At 38.5% G+C, this 18701-nt stretch overlaps 6 protein-coding genes across 6 annotated transcripts; 2 read left to right on the top strand and 4 right to left on the bottom strand. All coding sequences in view use genetic code 12, as the record gives it.

Moving 5' to 3' along the window:
* Positions 1–447: 447 nt before the first annotated feature.
* Positions 448–1902, bottom strand: DASC09_006040 (MCT family MFS transporter; the record flags this gene model as incomplete). The annotated part of the gene is made up of 1 exon (XM_064994207.1): positions 448–1902. One exon carries the CDS (start codon positions 1900–1902, stop codon positions 448–450), a length of 1455 nt encoding a protein of 484 aa, XP_064850279.1.
* Positions 1903–2691: 789 nt separating this feature from the next.
* Positions 2692–4728, bottom strand: DASC09_006050 (uncharacterized protein; the record flags this gene model as incomplete). The annotated part of the gene is made up of 1 exon (XM_064994208.1): positions 2692–4728. One exon carries the CDS (start codon positions 4726–4728, stop codon positions 2692–2694), a length of 2037 nt encoding a protein of 678 aa, XP_064850280.1.
* Positions 4729–6650: 1922 nt separating this feature from the next.
* Positions 6651–8849, top strand: SRP72 (signal recognition particle subunit SRP72; the record flags this gene model as incomplete). Its single annotated transcript, XM_064994209.1, has 1 exon — positions 6651–8849. One exon carries the CDS (start codon positions 6651–6653, stop codon positions 8847–8849), a length of 2199 nt encoding a protein of 732 aa, XP_064850281.1.
* A 622-nt stretch (positions 8850–9471) lies between these two features.
* On the bottom strand, positions 9472–10887 carry DASC09_006070 (uncharacterized protein; the record flags this gene model as incomplete). Its single annotated transcript, XM_064994210.1, has 1 exon — positions 9472–10887. The coding sequence occupies one exon, from the start codon at positions 10885–10887 to the stop codon at positions 9472–9474; it is 1416 nt and encodes a 471-aa protein (XP_064850282.1).
* Positions 10888–12077: 1190 nt separating this feature from the next.
* Positions 12078–13568, bottom strand: DASC09_006080 (MFS transporter; the record flags this gene model as incomplete). The annotated part of the gene is made up of 1 exon (XM_064994211.1): positions 12078–13568. One exon carries the CDS (start codon positions 13566–13568, stop codon positions 12078–12080), a length of 1491 nt encoding a protein of 496 aa, XP_064850283.1.
* Positions 13569–16489: 2921 nt separating this feature from the next.
* On the top strand, positions 16490–18067 carry DASC09_006090 (allantoate permease; the record flags this gene model as incomplete). The annotated part of the gene is made up of 1 exon (XM_064994212.1): positions 16490–18067. The coding sequence occupies one exon, from the start codon at positions 16490–16492 to the stop codon at positions 18065–18067; it is 1578 nt and encodes a 525-aa protein (XP_064850284.1).
* Positions 18068–18701: the final 634 nt, after the last annotated feature.

The raw sequence follows: 18701 nt of genomic DNA on the forward strand, positions 1-18701 counted from the left end.
GCTCAACACAGGAAAATAAATATGGACAAATCAAGCTGTAAATAGGACAACAACAAAAAAAAAAAAAAAGTAGTGTACAGAAGTCTGACGTTTCTTTTATCATATACACTCATATATAAAGCCTCGGTGAACTGCGTTGTAATGAAAATAGCTTTAGGAGGATGTGTTCCAGAATATTTGGCTGTTATTCACTGAGGTATATCACAGACCCCACCATTCAATGGATATGTGATTAGGCACTGGTGATGATACTTTCGTTATTGTCATGTTGGGAAACTGTGCGGGTTACAAATACACCAGCACGTGTTGGGCGCATTTTTGTTGTTGTTTGTGCCAAGGCTGGATGGATTACAATCTGACCTAAATTGCAAAGGCTCCAAAAACACCTGCGCATTTTGCAGAGCTTACAAAAATTTTTTCTTAAAAAAACAAATCGTAGAATGGAATTCAGACTTTCTGTTTATGTCTCACTGTAAAGAGATTTTCTATAACCATCGCCATTGGTACTTTCGTTTGCACATCTTCTCCAAGGTCTGGATTTTTAAAGCCTGTTAGTTTGTCTTTGGCAATAATATAAGCTCTCAACACCAAAGCCCAAAAGCCAGACATGAAAAAACACAACCCAGCAAACATCGCCACCCAGGTATATTGTCCTGGCGCCTCCTTATGTTTCCTCAAGGATAAACCGATCACCGGAGACACCACCCCAGACGCCCCAAGAACCAGATATGCCATACCGTATGCCACTTGAAGTTTTCTTAATCCAACAATACGAGGAACGACAGCAGGAAGGGCACCAAGCACGAACCCTGCGATGAAGCCAATAACTATGCCAAAGACATACATGGTAGGCAAATTGCGGGCAGGAATCCACATTGCAAAACAGAGAAGGGATGCAAAGAAATAAATAAAGGTTGCAGTGGTCACTGGACCAAACTTATCACTGATCACCCCCGTCGATGGACGACCGATTATTGCCCCTACGTTGAACAACACAATGGTAATGGAACCTTGTCTGGCTGTATAACCAAGGGCAACCGTAGAGTTAGTCATACTGTATTGAGTGGTAACGTATGCCAACATAGTGAACATGAGCCATAATAACATCACAATAAATGGGAATGAAAAAAGAATTTTAGTGTCTAAGGGCTTGAATTCTGGTTTGATTTTTTCATTTCTGGTGCGAATCAATAAAGAGCAAACAGTACATACTGAAATAACCATAAATGATTGAATTCTTCTAGCCCATGCAACTCCCCATTCTTCAATAATCTTTTGAATAGCCAAATTGAACATGATTCCACCAAGACCAGTACCACTTGCACCCAATAATAAAGCTCTCGAACGATACTTTTCAAACCATTGAGGGATAATTACAGGAATAGGAGTGGATACTAGGGCAAGCCCAAACCCCATAAGGATCCCTTGACCTAAATACAATTGCCAAATCTCCTTGCAGTACGAGGATGTAAATAGGGCGACAAACTGAAATAATCCTGCAAGAAACACCACAAAGTTAGCAGAAGTGATCCCCACTAAGTACGTATTAACTGGAGCAAAAACAAACCCTATTCCGAAAGCTAGACCACCGATAGCGGCATAATCCACTGCTGATGCGTGGAATGTGTTGTGTTGAAGATAGTTTGATAGATAGATAGAGAAAGCAGTATTACCACCCCAGCAAATGAACGAGGTCATGAAATACGAGAAAACGCACATCCAACCCCAGAATGTCCCGTCAGGAATCGCAAAATCCTTGACACCAAAGGTTTCTTGAGTCATTGTGCTATCTGAGGGTTTTTCACCTATAAAGGACTCAGGATCATGTGTATATTCTTTGATCCCTCCATCATTCTGGGATTTCTTACCAGAGAGGTCTTGCAGAATTCTGTCAGCTATCATGTCTTAAAGCAAAAGCTGAGATAGTGAATAATCTCTGAAATTGCAATTCATAAATCCTTAATGCCTGATCATTCAATAGGGTATGCGGTTGTAGATTTATATATCCTTTTCTATTTTTTCTTTTTTTTTCTCACTTTTTATAGTCATACATGGTTATTGGGGTATATCACCACGCATTATTAAACCTTCTGTTGAAGTTGTCAAAAATGCTCACAGCTAGCAGGAGTCCGATAATTAATACAGACGTGTTGCATCAAAGTAAAATAAACAATAGCTGAGACACAGGAGTCCGAAAATCATACATTACAGATACATGTATGTTGTCGAGCCAGGCAGCAGGTGAGAGACACGGCAACCATATACGCAAATAGAAAGCACCATAAATGAGAATATGAAAATGAATATTCTCGCAAATGTAATGATAAGGTGACCAGGATGCATGCAGACAAAAAAACAAGCTAGTCTCCGGCAATAAGAGCAGGGAGCCTGAGCCTGAGCCGGAGCTTGAGATTGGCTTCGAGTGCTGGCAATGGCCTGGATGAGGTGTTGCTATAATTACAGGACATTCGTCCTTATCTTACATAGTTGTTGAGATACAGCTAGGTACTCTATAGAGTCGGTACGATAAAAAAAAAACAAGATGTCTATAGAAAGATGAATTGCAAAGCTAAAAAGACACAATTGCCAATTAAAAATGAAAAATGGAAAATGGAAAATGAAAAAAAAGGGCGTAAAAAAAGAAAAGAAAAGTCTATGAAAAATATCTATTTGCTAACCGATAATACCCGCTCACAATCCATGTTCTTCTTCTTCCTCTTCAAGATTGGATTTCAGTTTGGTTTTCGTAGACTTATGAGTAGTGGTCGGAGTGTCAATATGAACAGACTCGACAGTAGGAGTGTTGATGTGAACGGAAACTGTTGGGGTATTAATATGAACGGAACCAACGGCCTCCGTGGTGTCGATTTTTACGGATGTTGCAACCTCTGTGGCTTGGGCAGTGGCGGTAGCACTAGTAATAGTCACTCCGCTGGATGCTTTTTTTATTGCTCCGGCAGCATCGACGGCTCCAGCGGCACCAGCAATCTCAATGGCTCCATCTTCAAGTTCCTTGTTAGCTGAATTAGTGGCCTTGGTCGTGGCAGTTGCAGCGGAATCATCGGCGACCGTTCCAGTAGCAGAGCCGGTGGTAGTAACAGAGTCAGTAGCGGTAGCAGAATCTGTTTCACTAGCGGACGAAGACTCACTGGAAGTACCGGTGGCAGTGGCAGTGGCGACAGTAAAAGTCGAACTGGTGATCATCACCGGACCTTTCCCAGCAATGACCGATCCAGCACCTCCAGGAACCACAACGTTGGATTCAGAGACAGATCCCACTTTAAGAGCTGACAGAATAGTACTGGATTGGGCTAATCCGATGGTATCCAACTCATAATCATAATAAACATATGCAGCGGACAAAAATGGAGCCCCCAACACAAAATCTTCACCTCCCATAAGTTTAGTGACACAATAGTCGCCATACCCTGTCGTGGTAACAAGCATTGAATAAGGAACAATGATCGATTGGGTACCCACAGTGATGATCAAATCTGCACCATAGCCGTTTTCTGCTGCTTTTTCAGTTTCTTCTTCTGCTTCTTCTTTTTCGGTAGTTGAGGCTTTCTTAGAGTTTTCAGCGGCTTCAGCTTCCGCAGCTTCTATCGTAGCGAGACATGGCCCTAAATATTTGTTGAGTTCGGCATTGTATGTTAATCCAACAAACTTGGTTCCCACAGGAACGTTAATAAATGGCATTCCGGTATCAATAAATGTCTCTTTGGTCAGAATAGAAACGACATCTTTCCCGTATTTCATAGAGGAAATAGTGAGCATCAATTGGTATTTTTCGGAATCGGCGATCGCTTGATGAATCACCATGTCGCCGCTGAATTTTTTGGTATCAACACCGCCAAATAAGACTCTCCCTTGAGTCTCACCCGTAACATACGCTGCATTATTACGGAACACCCCAATGGAATTCTTACCAATGGTTCCTTGAGATTTCAAACTCCCAATCCATGTTTCGTGGCTGGTCCATTTATCTACCCCAGCACCAAAGATCCCGAATGTTGAACTTGTGTAAGCCCATCCAAAGTCGGCTTTTTTAATAGAAGTTCCTTGATCCAACTTCACAGTGTCACTAAACCAATCACCAAGGGCCCAATTTATATTCTCACCACTTCCATAGAATTCATCCATGATTTCCGATAAATTACTTTTCGTAGAAGAAAGAGTAGGATTCCAGCTGTATATGTCGCTTGATTTACTACCTTGCAACGTCAGATTTCTCAAATTACTAAGAACAAGAGAATAAGCAACGGTTCCTGTTTGCAGCGCCTCCAAAACTGTGTTGGTAGAACCAGTACCCGAAAGCAAACCACTAAATAAGCCACGTTTGTTGATCATCAGGCTGAGGAATTTCCCAACAGAATTGGTGACAAGAGTAAGGCCATCAGTGGATGGAGTATATTTAGCGCCCATCCCAAAGATCAGGGGCACCCAGGAATCACAACTTCCTGTATCAAGCATCATAACAACCGAATGGCCAGGAGTACCAATCAGAACTTTATTGAACACATATTGGCCAACAACGATTAAATCCGACTCAAGGTATCTTGAAGTGGTGGTTGTTCTTTTCAGAAGCTCTTGAGCATAACCTGGAAGCTCTGTTAAGCCATCAGAGCTAGAATCATTTGCCTTAAAATAGGCTGGGGCACCAAGGACATTATGGGCTTGAAGAAATAAGAGGATAAGGATCTGGAAGCTTAAACTGTACGATAACATGGTTTGTTTTTTTCACACTTGTCCTTTTTGGCCAGCAAAATAGACAAGAGTAATTAGTTATTATGTGCGATCCATATTAAGCATTTTGGAAAATAGAAACTAGGAAATTGAACCATATATTTATATATTTTCTCTTTTCTTTTTTGGAATATTTACGAATCGCATTGCGTGGCGCTATATGTTTTATTAATTATGGCGATCCGTTTTTCATTGCAGGGCGATGCGAGGGTGCAGATTTTGGATTTTCCGGAGTTTTTTTTTTTTTTTTAGTGTGTTCACGAATAAGAAGAGGGATAGATGGCTGATTCCGTACTTTATAACAATATTTATTATCTTTGACCTCAATTTAGATATAATATAGCATAGCCCGGCAGATATTGCTGCGATTATTCTCAAATCATTCGGTGATAGCACCATTCAACACGCGGCTGTAATATAACAACTATCAATACGCTGGAATAAATCACAACAATATGATCAATAGCTACGGGAAGTAATTAACTCATTTTTCTCAGAAGTATAGGAACAATGGGGAGTTGAAACGTCGTACTATGATGTCTCGGTACCAACTAATGGTAAGTCGGAGTTACCATAGTCGCGTCATGTAACATTTTTTTTTTCTGACACGCATCCTTGATGGTAACCCATTGGGTGTTATAACAACGACTTATTTGACTGATGATTGTTTAGTATTGACTTATTTATGGATATTTTCCAGAGAGAGATGTCAATTTACGAGAAATAAAAACAAAAAAATGCCAGACTTGCTTCATTTAATTACGAAAAATATACTTTGTGAAAGAAAAAGTCAGAAAATTTTTACCACCATAAGTACACACCTAGAAACTAAGTACTTCAATTGGACTGTAACCATAAGTTTGTTTTACAGTTTAGTAAAATATATCCAATAAACTCAAATAAGTCGTTTTTTGAGCATTCCAAAGCCATAATTCAGAATCATCAGATGAAATAATGAATTAATTAATGGGAGTGCTGTATAAAACTCAAAGTGAATTCCCCATAATCGTCACACGACCAAAATTGATAAAACGATAAATAAATAAACAACAGATAAATTAATTCATTGAAACTAGAATTTAACTAAAATAGGCTGAGCCAGCTCACAGAAATTAGAATTTCACTGAAAGTAAAAAGGGTCTCATGCTAAAGTATTTTCAATGCGATTCAAATGAACAAAAATAATAATGCCAAACTAATTCCTGAGAAAAAAACAACAACATAATAATGACCTCGTAGTTCCTAATGAGAATGCTTATTTCTTATGAGAATACTGTCTTCCTTAAAAATCAACCTACAAAAATTCATGAAATATAATTATGGAAATATAATAACAGCCTGCCAGACTAAATTTGGAAAAGAATCCTCACAACTAAATGATAAGAAAATACTTTCCTGATATTACCATACATTTTAGGATCTATTAATTAATAAAACGATCATTCTGATTGTAATATACATCTAATCCAAGTGAAAAACTTTCCCTCTCAAAACTAGGAAAATTGAAAAGCGAATGAATAGGTTTTTGATAATACAGTTATGACGGTCTGGAAATATTGAATCATAGCGAGATCGCGTAACCAACATTTCAACCCCAATAGCGAATGTTTCTACCATTAAAAAGAAAACAGTGTCATTCTATCAAATCTTAATTCTTTCATAATTCAAAAAAAAAAACAGAAGCAAAAACAAAAACCCAAAATTCTTGACAATTAATTGTTTCTCCCCTTCGAGGATCCAATTATCACTTCTGTCCCAAACTGCTGGTATCATCCCATTGTCACACCCGGGTAACATCAACGATCCATCCCAAGGAAAAAAAAAAATCCACCAACGACAACACGAATGAACGATAAAATGAGTACCAGATCTAACACACCCCAAGGGACCTTTAGAAAAGTATCATGTCACTCAATGATGCCCTTGGCCAGTTGGCCCTTTACGAAAGTAAATCGGATTTCCAAAAAGTTTGTGAGGTGGGCGCCCAACTTTTACGTCAACCGAATGCCAAATTCGATATTTCAGCGTTCCAACAATGCGTGGTCACCTTGATTCAGAATGACCAATACCAACTCGCTTTGAAAACAATACAATCGCTTAAGACCAACGAATCTAAGAAAAGTGTGGTTCCTGATGCCAACTACTTACTGTTTGAAACCTTGTACGTCCACTACAAGTTGAATCACAACCAGGCATTCGAGGAAACTTTCCAAACAATTGATTTATCTACTATTCAATCTCCTGTGGTCAAGAGGGCTTTATTGCACCTCAAGGCGCAACAGTTTTACAAGTTGGGATATTATAACAATGCTGTTGCGGTATATGATGTTTTGATCAATAACGATTTAAGTAATTTGGATGATGCTGATCTTACAGTGAACAGTAAGGCGATTGCTTCTCAACAACAATTGCTCGCGGTAGAAATGTCCGAGCCAGACAATCTTATGGATGAGGACCCAAGTGAGGCTGATTCTTACGATTTGTTATTTAACGAGTCGTTGATGCAGTTCAATGAGCGTCATTACACCAAGGCATTGGAATTTTTAAGTTCTGCCAAAGACAAAGCTGAGACCTATAATGCTAATGAATCATTACTCGATGTGTTTTTAGAAGTTGCCCCAATGTATTTACAAACCTCTTATATTCACGGGATCTTGAATGCCAAAGAAGAGGCTCTTAGAGTCTTGCAGGAGTTTCATGCCAAATTCGAATCGGTGTTGTCTCATCCTGATGCTAAACTTTTCAGATTGATTTATCTTAATAATTATTATTCTTTGGTGTCTAACAAAGGTGATGAAAGTATCATCTTGAACAATTTTGGCTTTACCGAAGCGATCAGCGCCTTGAATAAGGACAACAAGTTTTTGAAGTTCCAATATTATTTATTGAAGCGTAATGAAGCTATCTTCAATTTCAAAATTGGAAAGAAAGTTTCCATCACCAAAGAGTTGAATTATGATACTTCTTCTGCCAGCACAGATTTCAAGAGAATTTTGGATACAAAAGTGATTGACGATAATGAAAACTATGATTTGACAATTTTGGGATTGGCATGCCTTCAAGAATCCGGAATTGCCATTCTTGATGATTTGAACGTTGATGAAGAACTGAAATGGCAAAGAGTTCCTAAACAATTTTACAATTACTTGGTATCTCAAGTTGCTAAAATCAATAGTGACTCCATTTCCCTTACTAAAGCCAAGAAATTGATTGCAGGTACATTATTATCGATCCAGCTTCTTGTTAACCATTCAACCGACGCTAACTTGAACTCTCATTTGAATAATGGGATCCAGCTTCTTGAGAAGCTTTTGGCAATTCCAAAGACTCAACAGATCTTGTTGGCTTCATACTTTGGTATCATCACATTATTGGTGAGTTTGTATCAATTAACCTATAACCAAACGTCTTATCTTACAAAGTTCCAAAAATTATACGATATTGTTTATGAAAACTATTCGTCGTTTGAAATCACCAATAAATTCCAATATAATTTCCTTAAGAAACTCAATTTTGAATTCTTCAACATAAACGTCAACAATCCTGATGAAGTTACCAGATCCACCAACAACAAGAAAATCATTAGTGTGTTTGACACTTTGCTTGCCTTCCAACCGAATGATAAGCTTGTGGGGATTCTTAAAGCCGAACTAACTAATGAACAACAACAAGAGGACACCGAATCTTTATTGATCCCTGTGGAAGAACTCACTTCGGAGCTTGATTTCACCCAAATCACCACCGAAGGATTGAATAAGGTACTTGCTGAATATGCTAGTGGCGCTGGTAGTGCTGCGGCAGCCCAAATATTCAAGAAGAAGGCTAAACGTGTTAGAAAGATCCCTCAACATCCATCAAAGGCTGCTGCCGAAGGGAAACCATTAGACCAGGAGAGATGGTTACCAATGAAGGACCGTACCTATTATAAGGTGAGCAAGAAGGATAAGAAGAAGATGAAGCAGGCCACCCAGGGGGCACAAGGGGGATCTGCGGATCATACTACTGAAGAAAGTGGGATTACTGGCGGTGGTGACAATAGGGTTGGTACCAGCTCTGGTGGTAGTAAAAAGAACAAGAAGAAGAAGGGTGGGAAACGGAAATGAAGAACCAATATTTTGATTTTTCTTGTTAATTGAACTATTATAATGAATACCGAAGATTTTTTTTTTTCTGATCATCTTGATAATATTATCTTGTAGGTGGATTGTCGTAGATTTGAAATGAAAATAACAAACAATATCTCATTTTGAGATATCCTCCTATTATAGAACAAGTGGAAAAAGTTTTAGGCATTTTACAGACTTTGGCAATAAATCTCAACTTGATTTGCCTTTTAGAATCCTGCTGAAACCAACTTGCGATTTCAGTAAAACAAAAAAAAAACAAAACAGGTTGTAATAAACTGTATATATTACATATAGTGTGTGCCGTGAAGTGTCCCACAAGACTAAAGCCTATCCTCTAAATTTAAACAAAAAATACCAAGATTAACGACACTTCCCAATAATACAGGTTAAATTTGAACTATTGTTTACGAGCCCAATGATGATAGGTACCATACGAATATGATTATTTTTTTTTTTTTTAAAAAAAAAGGGACAATCTATACCAAGCAAAAAAATATCAACCCAATGAAGCTAAAGAAGTAAATGTAAATGTAAAAAAAAAAAAAAAAATAATAATTATGAAAAGAGAATATATATACCAATGAAAAAAAAATATCCATCACATCTTGGCTGGATTTATGATCCAGTCTTTTGGAGAAGCCATTCTCAAATGATGCAAAGCTCTAGCATCATTATCCCCCATGTTCATGATATTCAACTTGACTCTTTCTCTTTCCCAACTGAACAAATCCCTCAAGAACTCATCCCCTTCACCCAAAATGGTATCCTTGATGACTTTGCCTATAACACCAAACATCATGAACGCATGACCTGAATCGCCACACCCAACAAACAACGAATTGTCTTCGTAATATGGACAATAAGAGATCAAGAAATCGTTATCGCAAGTATCCGAGTACCAACAGAGTCTGGTCTTAGAAATTCTATCGAGTTCAGGAAGGTGTTCACGAACGAAATTCTTGATCAACGTCAAGCCAAATAACGGAACGTTGGTTTCTCTATCTTCGGTGTACGCGGTCTTCACCTTGGAGTTGACATTACCCGATGGATTAATCCATTTGGTTCCACGGTACCCGATCTTCATGTATCCTTGGTTCACCGGGAATCCATAAAGACCCCCCATGGCCCCATCACGGACTTTATAAGTCCAGGCAGGGAAATTATTTGGCGAGAATCTCTCAAGATGTTTTGGATCATCGACTTTGAACAACGCCACGGTCCCCCCAGTGGCCTCAACTTTTTCCCCGGCTTCAGGAACAATTTGTGCGGTCCAGGCCCCGGAAAGCACCACCACGGTTTTGGAGAAATGAACCTCGCCATTCTTGGTCTTGATCCCCACACATTTCTTACCACCGGTAGTCTTGTTGTATTCCATCAATAAAGTTTGGATTTCTCCGGATTTCTTGCCAAAATGAGGATGGAAAGAAGAACCTCCAACACGTTGACATAAAGTCAATACCCAACGACACATTTTTTCAGCCACCATGATCCCCCCGGTGGTATCGACAATACCTTGTAAATGGAGACCTCTTTCCTTCGCCAAAAACGGATCTACTGAAGCTTTAGGCAAACCTTTTTTCATGGCTTTTTCCTCAGCATCGGCATCAGCAACACAAATGGCTTCATCACCCATGGATTTCAAGGTCGCTTGTTCAAATGGTGGCAAAGTCTTTAAATCGGTCAAGTGGATGTTACCGGAGTTGATATACACAGGCTCACCGCCTTCCCAGTTTTCCTTTTTAATCATCTCGTTCCATTTGAGGAAAGTGTCTCTGCTAGCAAGGGCCATCTTTTGATAATGGACCTGATCACCATAAGAGGCACGGAAGATTTTGTTCATATCGGAAGAAGCACTATCACATCCTTTGAAATACGAGTAGGATTGGTTGAAATAGTCATTTTTGTCAAATACGTGGATGTCGGTGAATCCAGATTCGAGGAAAGCAAGAGCAGTAGAGAGACCATATACTCCGGCACCAACGATGATGATTTTATCGGACTTTGCAAAAGGCATTGCTGATATATTTCTTTTTTTGTGTTTGGATTGATAATGGCTGTAGATCAGTTGATTTGGAAGGTAAGAGCAAGTGATTGGTATATATGTAAACAGGAAAGGTTGTGTGAAAAGTATATAAAGATCAGGCAATTTTGAGGAAATGCGAGAAGGATATCAATGAAGAGTTGACTCGCGGAACTTTTAACATTTTTTCACTTTGGTTATCGCTATGCGTCGGGGGAAAGCGTGCGTCTTATCTTAGTTTCCCAATTAGGCAACCGGGAAGGGCCGACAATCTTGGCTTTTTGTCCTGCCTTTACAGATTAAGTAAATATTCCCAGAGTTCTGGCAGTCTGTCAGCCCAAAGATAAGGCTCTTTAGCGTTGATTCATTTGGCATTAGTTGTTGTTGTTGGTGCTCGCTGTGCTATTCCTTATCTTATTGACCTGTGGCGGGAATGTCAAAGTTTAGTTTGGAGTAAAGTAACTTAATCAATAAGCATTATTAATTTTGAAGCAATTCCCCGTATCTGTTGATGAAAGAAAAACTGGATTGAGGAAATCTGTCGGAAATTTAGGCATCTTTTTCTTTTTCTTTTTCTTTTTTATTTTTTTTTTTTCAATGATTAGGCGAGATGTCCCTTACGAAATTTCAAGTTTAAACTCATGATAATTATATCACAAATACCAGCACCATTAAGGATGACAAATTGTAGGATTACGAGAAAGTCTATTGGATAGAGGATTCTTTTTTTTTTCTCCTCTCTCCATAAAAGGTGGAAGTTTCACAGTACCCAGATAGATTTTTCAGTGCCAATGTTTCTACACCCTTACACCCTTATTAAGCGATCCAATCATCCGTCAACCATCGACAAAGAAGCATAATACTGTACCACCCCTATATAAATAATAGAACCACAACGTCGCCAAAAGGAAAATTGGCTACCCTTTTGTGTAGTTTTTGCTTATCAATAATCAGAGAAATTCACACGTGACTATTATTACCATTTTTGGTAGGTGACGACCTTTTGGATTATTATTATTATTTGTAAAACAGCCTACACAAACATAAAAAAGCAAATCAGGCATTATTACAGTAGGTAAAGGAAAAGAGTCTATAATAATTAATATTTTTGGTATACTGTGAATTTTTAAATGATAATATGATAATATGAACTGTGGAAACAGAATGCAAAATGTCAACAAAATCTATACCCCTTTATATGGGTTTTTCTGTCTGATGGCAGCGCCATACTTGTAGAACACAAAGGGAATAGGAACCATCCCCAAAGCAATAAATCCAATGACACTAGCACCCCAGTGCACTCCGAGATTAACAAACAACTGTTTGGCGAACAATGGATAGCTGGCGGCGAAAATCGATCTTAAGAACGTGGCACAGGCAATGGCACTAGCAGAGTACTTGGTGTAAGTATCGACCAAATAATTCAAACTTCCTTGGAAAATGAGAATAAAGGAGAACCCAATACAAGAAATCCCAATACACGGCACGACCCAATGTATATTTGGCGACGAAGTCCAAGCAAAAATGAAAATCCCAGTGGGCATCAACCAGGCTCCATACATGAGAATCGGGAACCGTTCTTCAGGAATCGGTTTGAAGTTGTTGGCTCTCAAGAGTATCCCGTATTTTTTCGCCCAGAACATGTTGGCAACACACCCGCTGACCACCCCAATAAACAAGGAAATGTTGGGTAAAGTCGAAATAGTGCCTTCCCAACCTCTGGTGAGGGTGAATGATTCGGGCATCGTGGTGATGATCAAGTAGAATACCCCGTAAACGTAACTGGCGAAAAGGGTGATGGTGAACACGATCGGGGTAACCAACATTGCAAAAGGTCTGACTAAATGTACTGAAGCAAGGTCTTTGAAATCCAACTGCCACATATCAAGACGACTATGAATCTCCCATTTATTTTCTTGGATTCTCATTTTTTTCGCTTGTTTTTGCAACAACACTGGGACATAAGTTTCATCAAGTAATATTTCACATATCACAAACAACACCACATTCAACAACCCTGAAAAATATTGAGGGATTCTCCATGCTGACGGTTTATCTTCACTATACATCAACAACGATGCGATGGTTGGCCCATAACTTGGTCCCATAGAGACAAATAACGCGTACACTGCAAAATATTTCCCACGCACCGAAGCATCAGGGTACAAATCAGCCAATACTCCCCCAGCCGACACAATTGGCGCTCCTGCGAAAAACCCCGACAAAAATCTGAAAATCATCAAGCTGGGGACGTTGTAACAAGTAGCCACTGCGAACGTGAATATGGCAGAACATAGAAATGGAATTAACACTCCGATTTTACGACCGTAAACTTCAGATAGGGGAGCAAACACCATTGGTCCTAGGGCGATCCCCAAGATATAGAGGGAGGATGTGAGCAATGAAACTTCTCTTTCTATCCCGAACTCTTCGTTAATAAGGGTGGAGAAAGAGGCGGTTGACATGGCGGTGGAGTCTAGTTGAGCAGCAAAAGTGGTGAGGCCGAAAAGTACGGTGTGATATAGTTTTTTCTTCTGGGACCAGTTTCCTGGTTTGTCAGGATTGGAAGGCTCGTATTCCAATAGACCTTCTTCATTGATGATGTACAATTTTTCATGGTCGGAGTATTCTTCAGAAGTGTGGATTGATTCAGAAGGTTCTTTTGATTTGTCCATGGTTGGTTGATAACGAGAGAGCAGGGAACGAACACAACAAAAACAAAACAAAACAAAACAAAAAAAAAGTGCAAATGAAAGAATCTGGGTCTCAAAGGCTTATCATGAATAATTTAAAATTTGTCTTGGTATTTTCGGTATATTTCAATGATACGAAAAGAGTTCCCCCAACGAGAGTTTACGGAGTAGCTATTGCAGAGATAAGAGAGCCCTGGAAATACTCGCCATGTCCCACAAGCACCGGGCACTTTGTATGGCACACCCTTACACCCCCACAGTGTCCTCATACTGCGCTGTTGCACAAAAACAGGGAATCAGCGATGCCGGTGAAAAATTTCTGTTGTGAGCCCCGGGGATGTCGGAAAGTTTACTCTGCCCCCCCAATCGAGAAGATACAGTGTTTTCATTTTTAATTCGTATCAACCACCGGAAATGTTCATACCAGTGGCAAAAAATAATTCATACCGACTTCCGGTATTTTTCGTACCACCGCAGTGGGATTTATTCAGACCATCTAAGAAAAATAGTTCATACTATTGCACTTTAATTATTCATACCAACAGTATATAAAATTCATATTAATTCCTTTCTTTTTTTAAGTGACTGGCTCTATAAGCCTCTAAGCTACTCAGTTTAATCAAATTATACTCATTTTTTCCATAATTCTGTGCTACTTTCTTTAAAACCGGATATCTATAATAATATCAATAATATCACGTGATTACGGTTTTCAAGAAATGGGAACGAATGTATGGTAGGAGCTGTTCTCCATTTAAGATGATGAATTCCCACTTTTGACATTCAATTCGGTCTTTATATGATCACCAGATTACTTACAAAAAAAAAGCATAAGCTTTTACTATCAAAACTAAGTATGGACTTGAAAGCCAAGCTACTAACTGATGGGTATGTTGATGGCCTAGGTAATAGATTCTATGCTGAACCCAGTGAAATGACTTTAGAGTCTGAAATAGCACCAGTTGAAGCTTGCTTTAGTTACAGTGACTATAAGCATTTTGAAAAACCAGGTATCATGGATATCATGGAAATTGATCCTATTTTCGAAGAAGAAGAAAATGCCGAGATGGAAATTGAAATGAAAGAACGAAGATATAGAGGTTCGTACCGGTATTATAATCAAGCTGTCAAACAAAGATTTTGGCACTTGGTCATGGAAGAAGGTGTATCAGCTTACAAGGCTGCAAAATTAGAAGATATACCTTTGCAAACTGCTTACACATGGAAAAGAAAGTGGAACAAAATACTTGTCAATGAATTAAATGGTATCTCGAAGCCAACAAAGAAAAGAGGTCGTAAGCCCCTTCTTACTGGTGAGCATAAGGAATTCCTTCAAAAATTGATAAAGGAGGATGCTACAGTGACTCTCGATTTTATGTTGGAGGGACTCAAGAAAGCCTTCACCAATGTGAGAGCCAAGGCTACAACAATCTATAACTTTGTAACCAAGGTCTGTAAGCTAAGTCTCAAACGTATTTCTAAATGGGCTTTGAGAAGAAGTCTGGAGGAATTGAAGAAACAGAGACTCGAGTGGGCAGAGAAGTATAAAGACAAGCTCGACTTTAGTCAAAACTGTATTTTCATCGACGAAGCAGGTTTCAATATCAGTATGCGGCGTGAGTATGGATGGTCTGCTGTGGGTGAAAAAGCAGTTCTTACTGTTCCCGTAACCAGAGGGCTTAATATTTCGTTCATTGGGGCAATTTCTGTCAAAGGTTGTATTGAATTAAAGGTCAGAACTCCAGTGGCTACATCCAATAAGAAGAGAAAACTTGATTCAGAAACGACCATTGACAAAGTGAGTAAAGGTACTACAGCTAATCACTTCTACAGTTTTGTAAAGTCAGTGATCCAGCAAATAGAAAATAACGAGGAGCTCAAAGGTATGAAATATTTGATCCTTGATAATGCTGCCATTCATAAACGACGTGATCTTCAGTTACTAGTGGCACTGAGTGGCTTGGAACTTGTGTTTTTACCTCCTTATTCTCCAGGGTTGAATGCTATAGAAGAATTCTGGTCAGTATGTAAGAGTAAAGTCAAAAGATCAAACTTGAGCAAGAAGGAGCAATTAACTCCAAGGGTGAAAGAAGCCACAGAAAATATTTCCCTTGATAGTTACAAGGGATTCTGCAGACATGCTTCTAGACATATTGATCTCTGTTTACAACAGCAGCTCTTTTGAAAACAAATACCAAAGATGAAGAAAAAAAATTAGAAAACAAAATACAGAAAACAAACCAAAAAAAAAAAGTAAAAACTATAAAAAAAATTACATAAAGACGCAACAAAGCTCCAAAACAAATTAATGAAAATTTAAAATTTTAAGGAAGGACGAAACCACACCAAAATTTGGTTATGAGCCTTTGAAATGGTAAATGAGTATTGCAAAGGGGCTTTATTGGGTGTGCGGGTCCCCTGTAACATGTTTAATAATATCAAAGATAAAATATTAATGAAAGCATAAGAATTTTATGCATTTAGTATGAATTTTGTATTCTGTTGGTATGAATAATTAAAGTGCAATAGTATGAACTATTTTTCTTAGATGGTCTGAATAAATCCCGCTGCGGTGGTACGAAAAATACCGGGGGTCGGTATGAATTATTTTTTGCCACTGGTATGAACATTTCCGGTGGTTGGTACGAATAAAAAATGAAAACACTGTAATCTCCAAGTTTATCTCGATAAGATAATCGAGCACTAGGTGAGCTCTCTATTAATGTCATCTTCTTATCTGAACAATAGATAATGCATCGCCCGTTGCACCCCCAATTACAACATCCCTACCCCCCACCTCTGGGCGTCGATTACTTAAATCGTCCTGCTCCTCTCAATTTCCATCAACTGTTTTTTTTTCTCTTCTTTTAATATCATTATCACAATACAAGTTTTTATAACCAATGTCCGATATCAAAAAATCTACTGATATTCAGCACACCATCAGCATTGCTGGCGGTGAATTTGCTGATGCCGAAAATGTTCTCTCCACCGTTATTTCTCCAAATGGTCAAGAGATTCAAATCAACTTCAACGATGTCGATGAGGCCATGAAATATGCCGACGACGCTGCCGGAATTGAAATCCCTCCTCAAGAAGAGAAAAAGCTCCTTCGCAAGATCGATTGCGCATTACTCCCAATTATTGCCGGTTTGATGAGTTGTAATTTAATGGATAAGACCACCAGTTCTTACGCCGCCTTGATGGGGTTGAAAACCGACTTGAACATGACCGCCAAGGACTACACCTGGGTTGGGTCATCTTTCTACTTGGGTTACTTGGTGTTCCAATACCCTTCAACTATTTGCTTGCAAAAATTCCCACTTTCCAAGGCCTTGGGTACTATTGTCGTCCTTTGGGGTGCCATCTTGATGCTTCACGCTGCCACTAGCAATGCCGCTGGTTTCATTGCTTTAAGAGTTATCCTTGGTGCTTTTGAATCCGCTATGAGTCCAGCTTACATTCTTCTTACTTCTCAATGGTGGAAAAAAGAAGAACAATTCATGAGATCTTGTATTTGGGTCGGTATCCAAGGTCTTGGTACTCTTCTCGGGGCCGGTATTTCTTATGGTTTGTACACCCACAGAGGGGTCACTGGTCATGCATTTGAATCTTGGAGATTACTTTATATTATTACCGGTGTGATCACCATTGTTCTTGGTTTTATTTCCTTGATTCACGTCCCAGATATTCCAACCAAGGCTTGGTTCTTGAACTCTACTGAAAAGAAATACGTTGTTGCAAGAATTAGAAACAACCAACAAGGTTTCGGTAACCACCACTTGAAGATGAAACAAGTCAAAGAAGCATTCAGCGATGTTGCTTCTTATATTTTGTTTTTCTACGGTATGAGTTATGCTATTCCAAACGGTAGTTTCACCAACTTTGGTACCATTTTGCTTCATCAAGATTTCGGTTTCACTTCTGCCCAATCTTTGCTTATGAGTTTTGTCGGCGGTGGTATTGATGTTATCTTCCCACCACTTGTCGCTCTTATTTGTGGCAGATTCCTCGGTAACAGAAGATTGCTTGCCGCTATCATTGTCAACTCTATTGTGTTTGTTGGTATGTGTCTTCTTAACTTCACTCACCACAAGGGTTCTAAATTGGCTGGTTACTTTACTTTCTACATGGCCACTGCTGTTTTGGCTTGTGTGGCTAGTGTCGTTAGTTCTAATGTTGCTGGTTCCTCTAAAAAGACCACTGTTACTACAATTTATTTTATTGGTTATGCTGTTGGTAACATTATTGGTCCTCAAACTTTCACCACCGCTCCATATAACGGTGCTAAGATCGCCATGTTGGTGTCCTTTGCCGTTGGTACTGGTTGTTTGACTTCATTGTATTGTATCTACATGAAAAGAAATAACCAACGTGATGCTCACAAGCTCGCAATGGGTGATAAATATGAAGTCCCTGAAAACATTGAATTCACCGATTTGACCGATAAAGAAAATCCAGAATTCAGATACAGTTTGTGATTTAGTGATGGGTCTACTTTTCTGTTCTTTTATCTTGCTCTTTTTTTTTTTTGCGAAATGTTGGTATGTTGTTAGGTGTGCTGTTTAGTTTTTTATCTCCTTTTTTTTTTATGATATGTTTGAGCTCTCTCTTTTTTTCTATTTTTATTTTACTTTTTCAATCAAACTTTTTATTATTTCGTTATTATATTTTTTAGTAAACTTCTGTTAAATAGATGCTTTTTATCCATTTTAGTTATTATACTTGAATTTTGTAATTCATTTTATGCTCTGGAAATTCAATCCAAGAAAATATAATAAAGAGTGAATTGATAGATCTAAATCCAAGAACCACTTGAAAATTTGTTGAAAATATTGAAGATGTTGAAATCTCAGCAAAAATCTTTCCTTCGAAACATTGAATTATGGTATACAATTATGGTATAAAATTGATAGAAATAGAACTGTGATGAAGCAAGTGCTCTAATATCAAAAACTGAGGAATTTTCTTTGAAGATAAAAGGATCTTTCTTCTCTTAATAGATCTTTTTTTTTTTTGGGCGGATAGATACACAATATGCTATATAGATCTATTTTCCAATTATATCAATTCCAGAACTTTTTTTTTTTTAATAAATCCGAATGTTTTAGTCGT

Source organism: Saccharomycopsis crataegensis, assembly GCF_037102585.1.
Source record: "Saccharomycopsis crataegensis DNA, jcf7180000000072, whole genome shotgun sequence".
Taxonomy (NCBI): Eukaryota; Fungi; Ascomycota; class Saccharomycetes; order Ascoideales; family Saccharomycopsidaceae; genus Saccharomycopsis; species Saccharomycopsis crataegensis.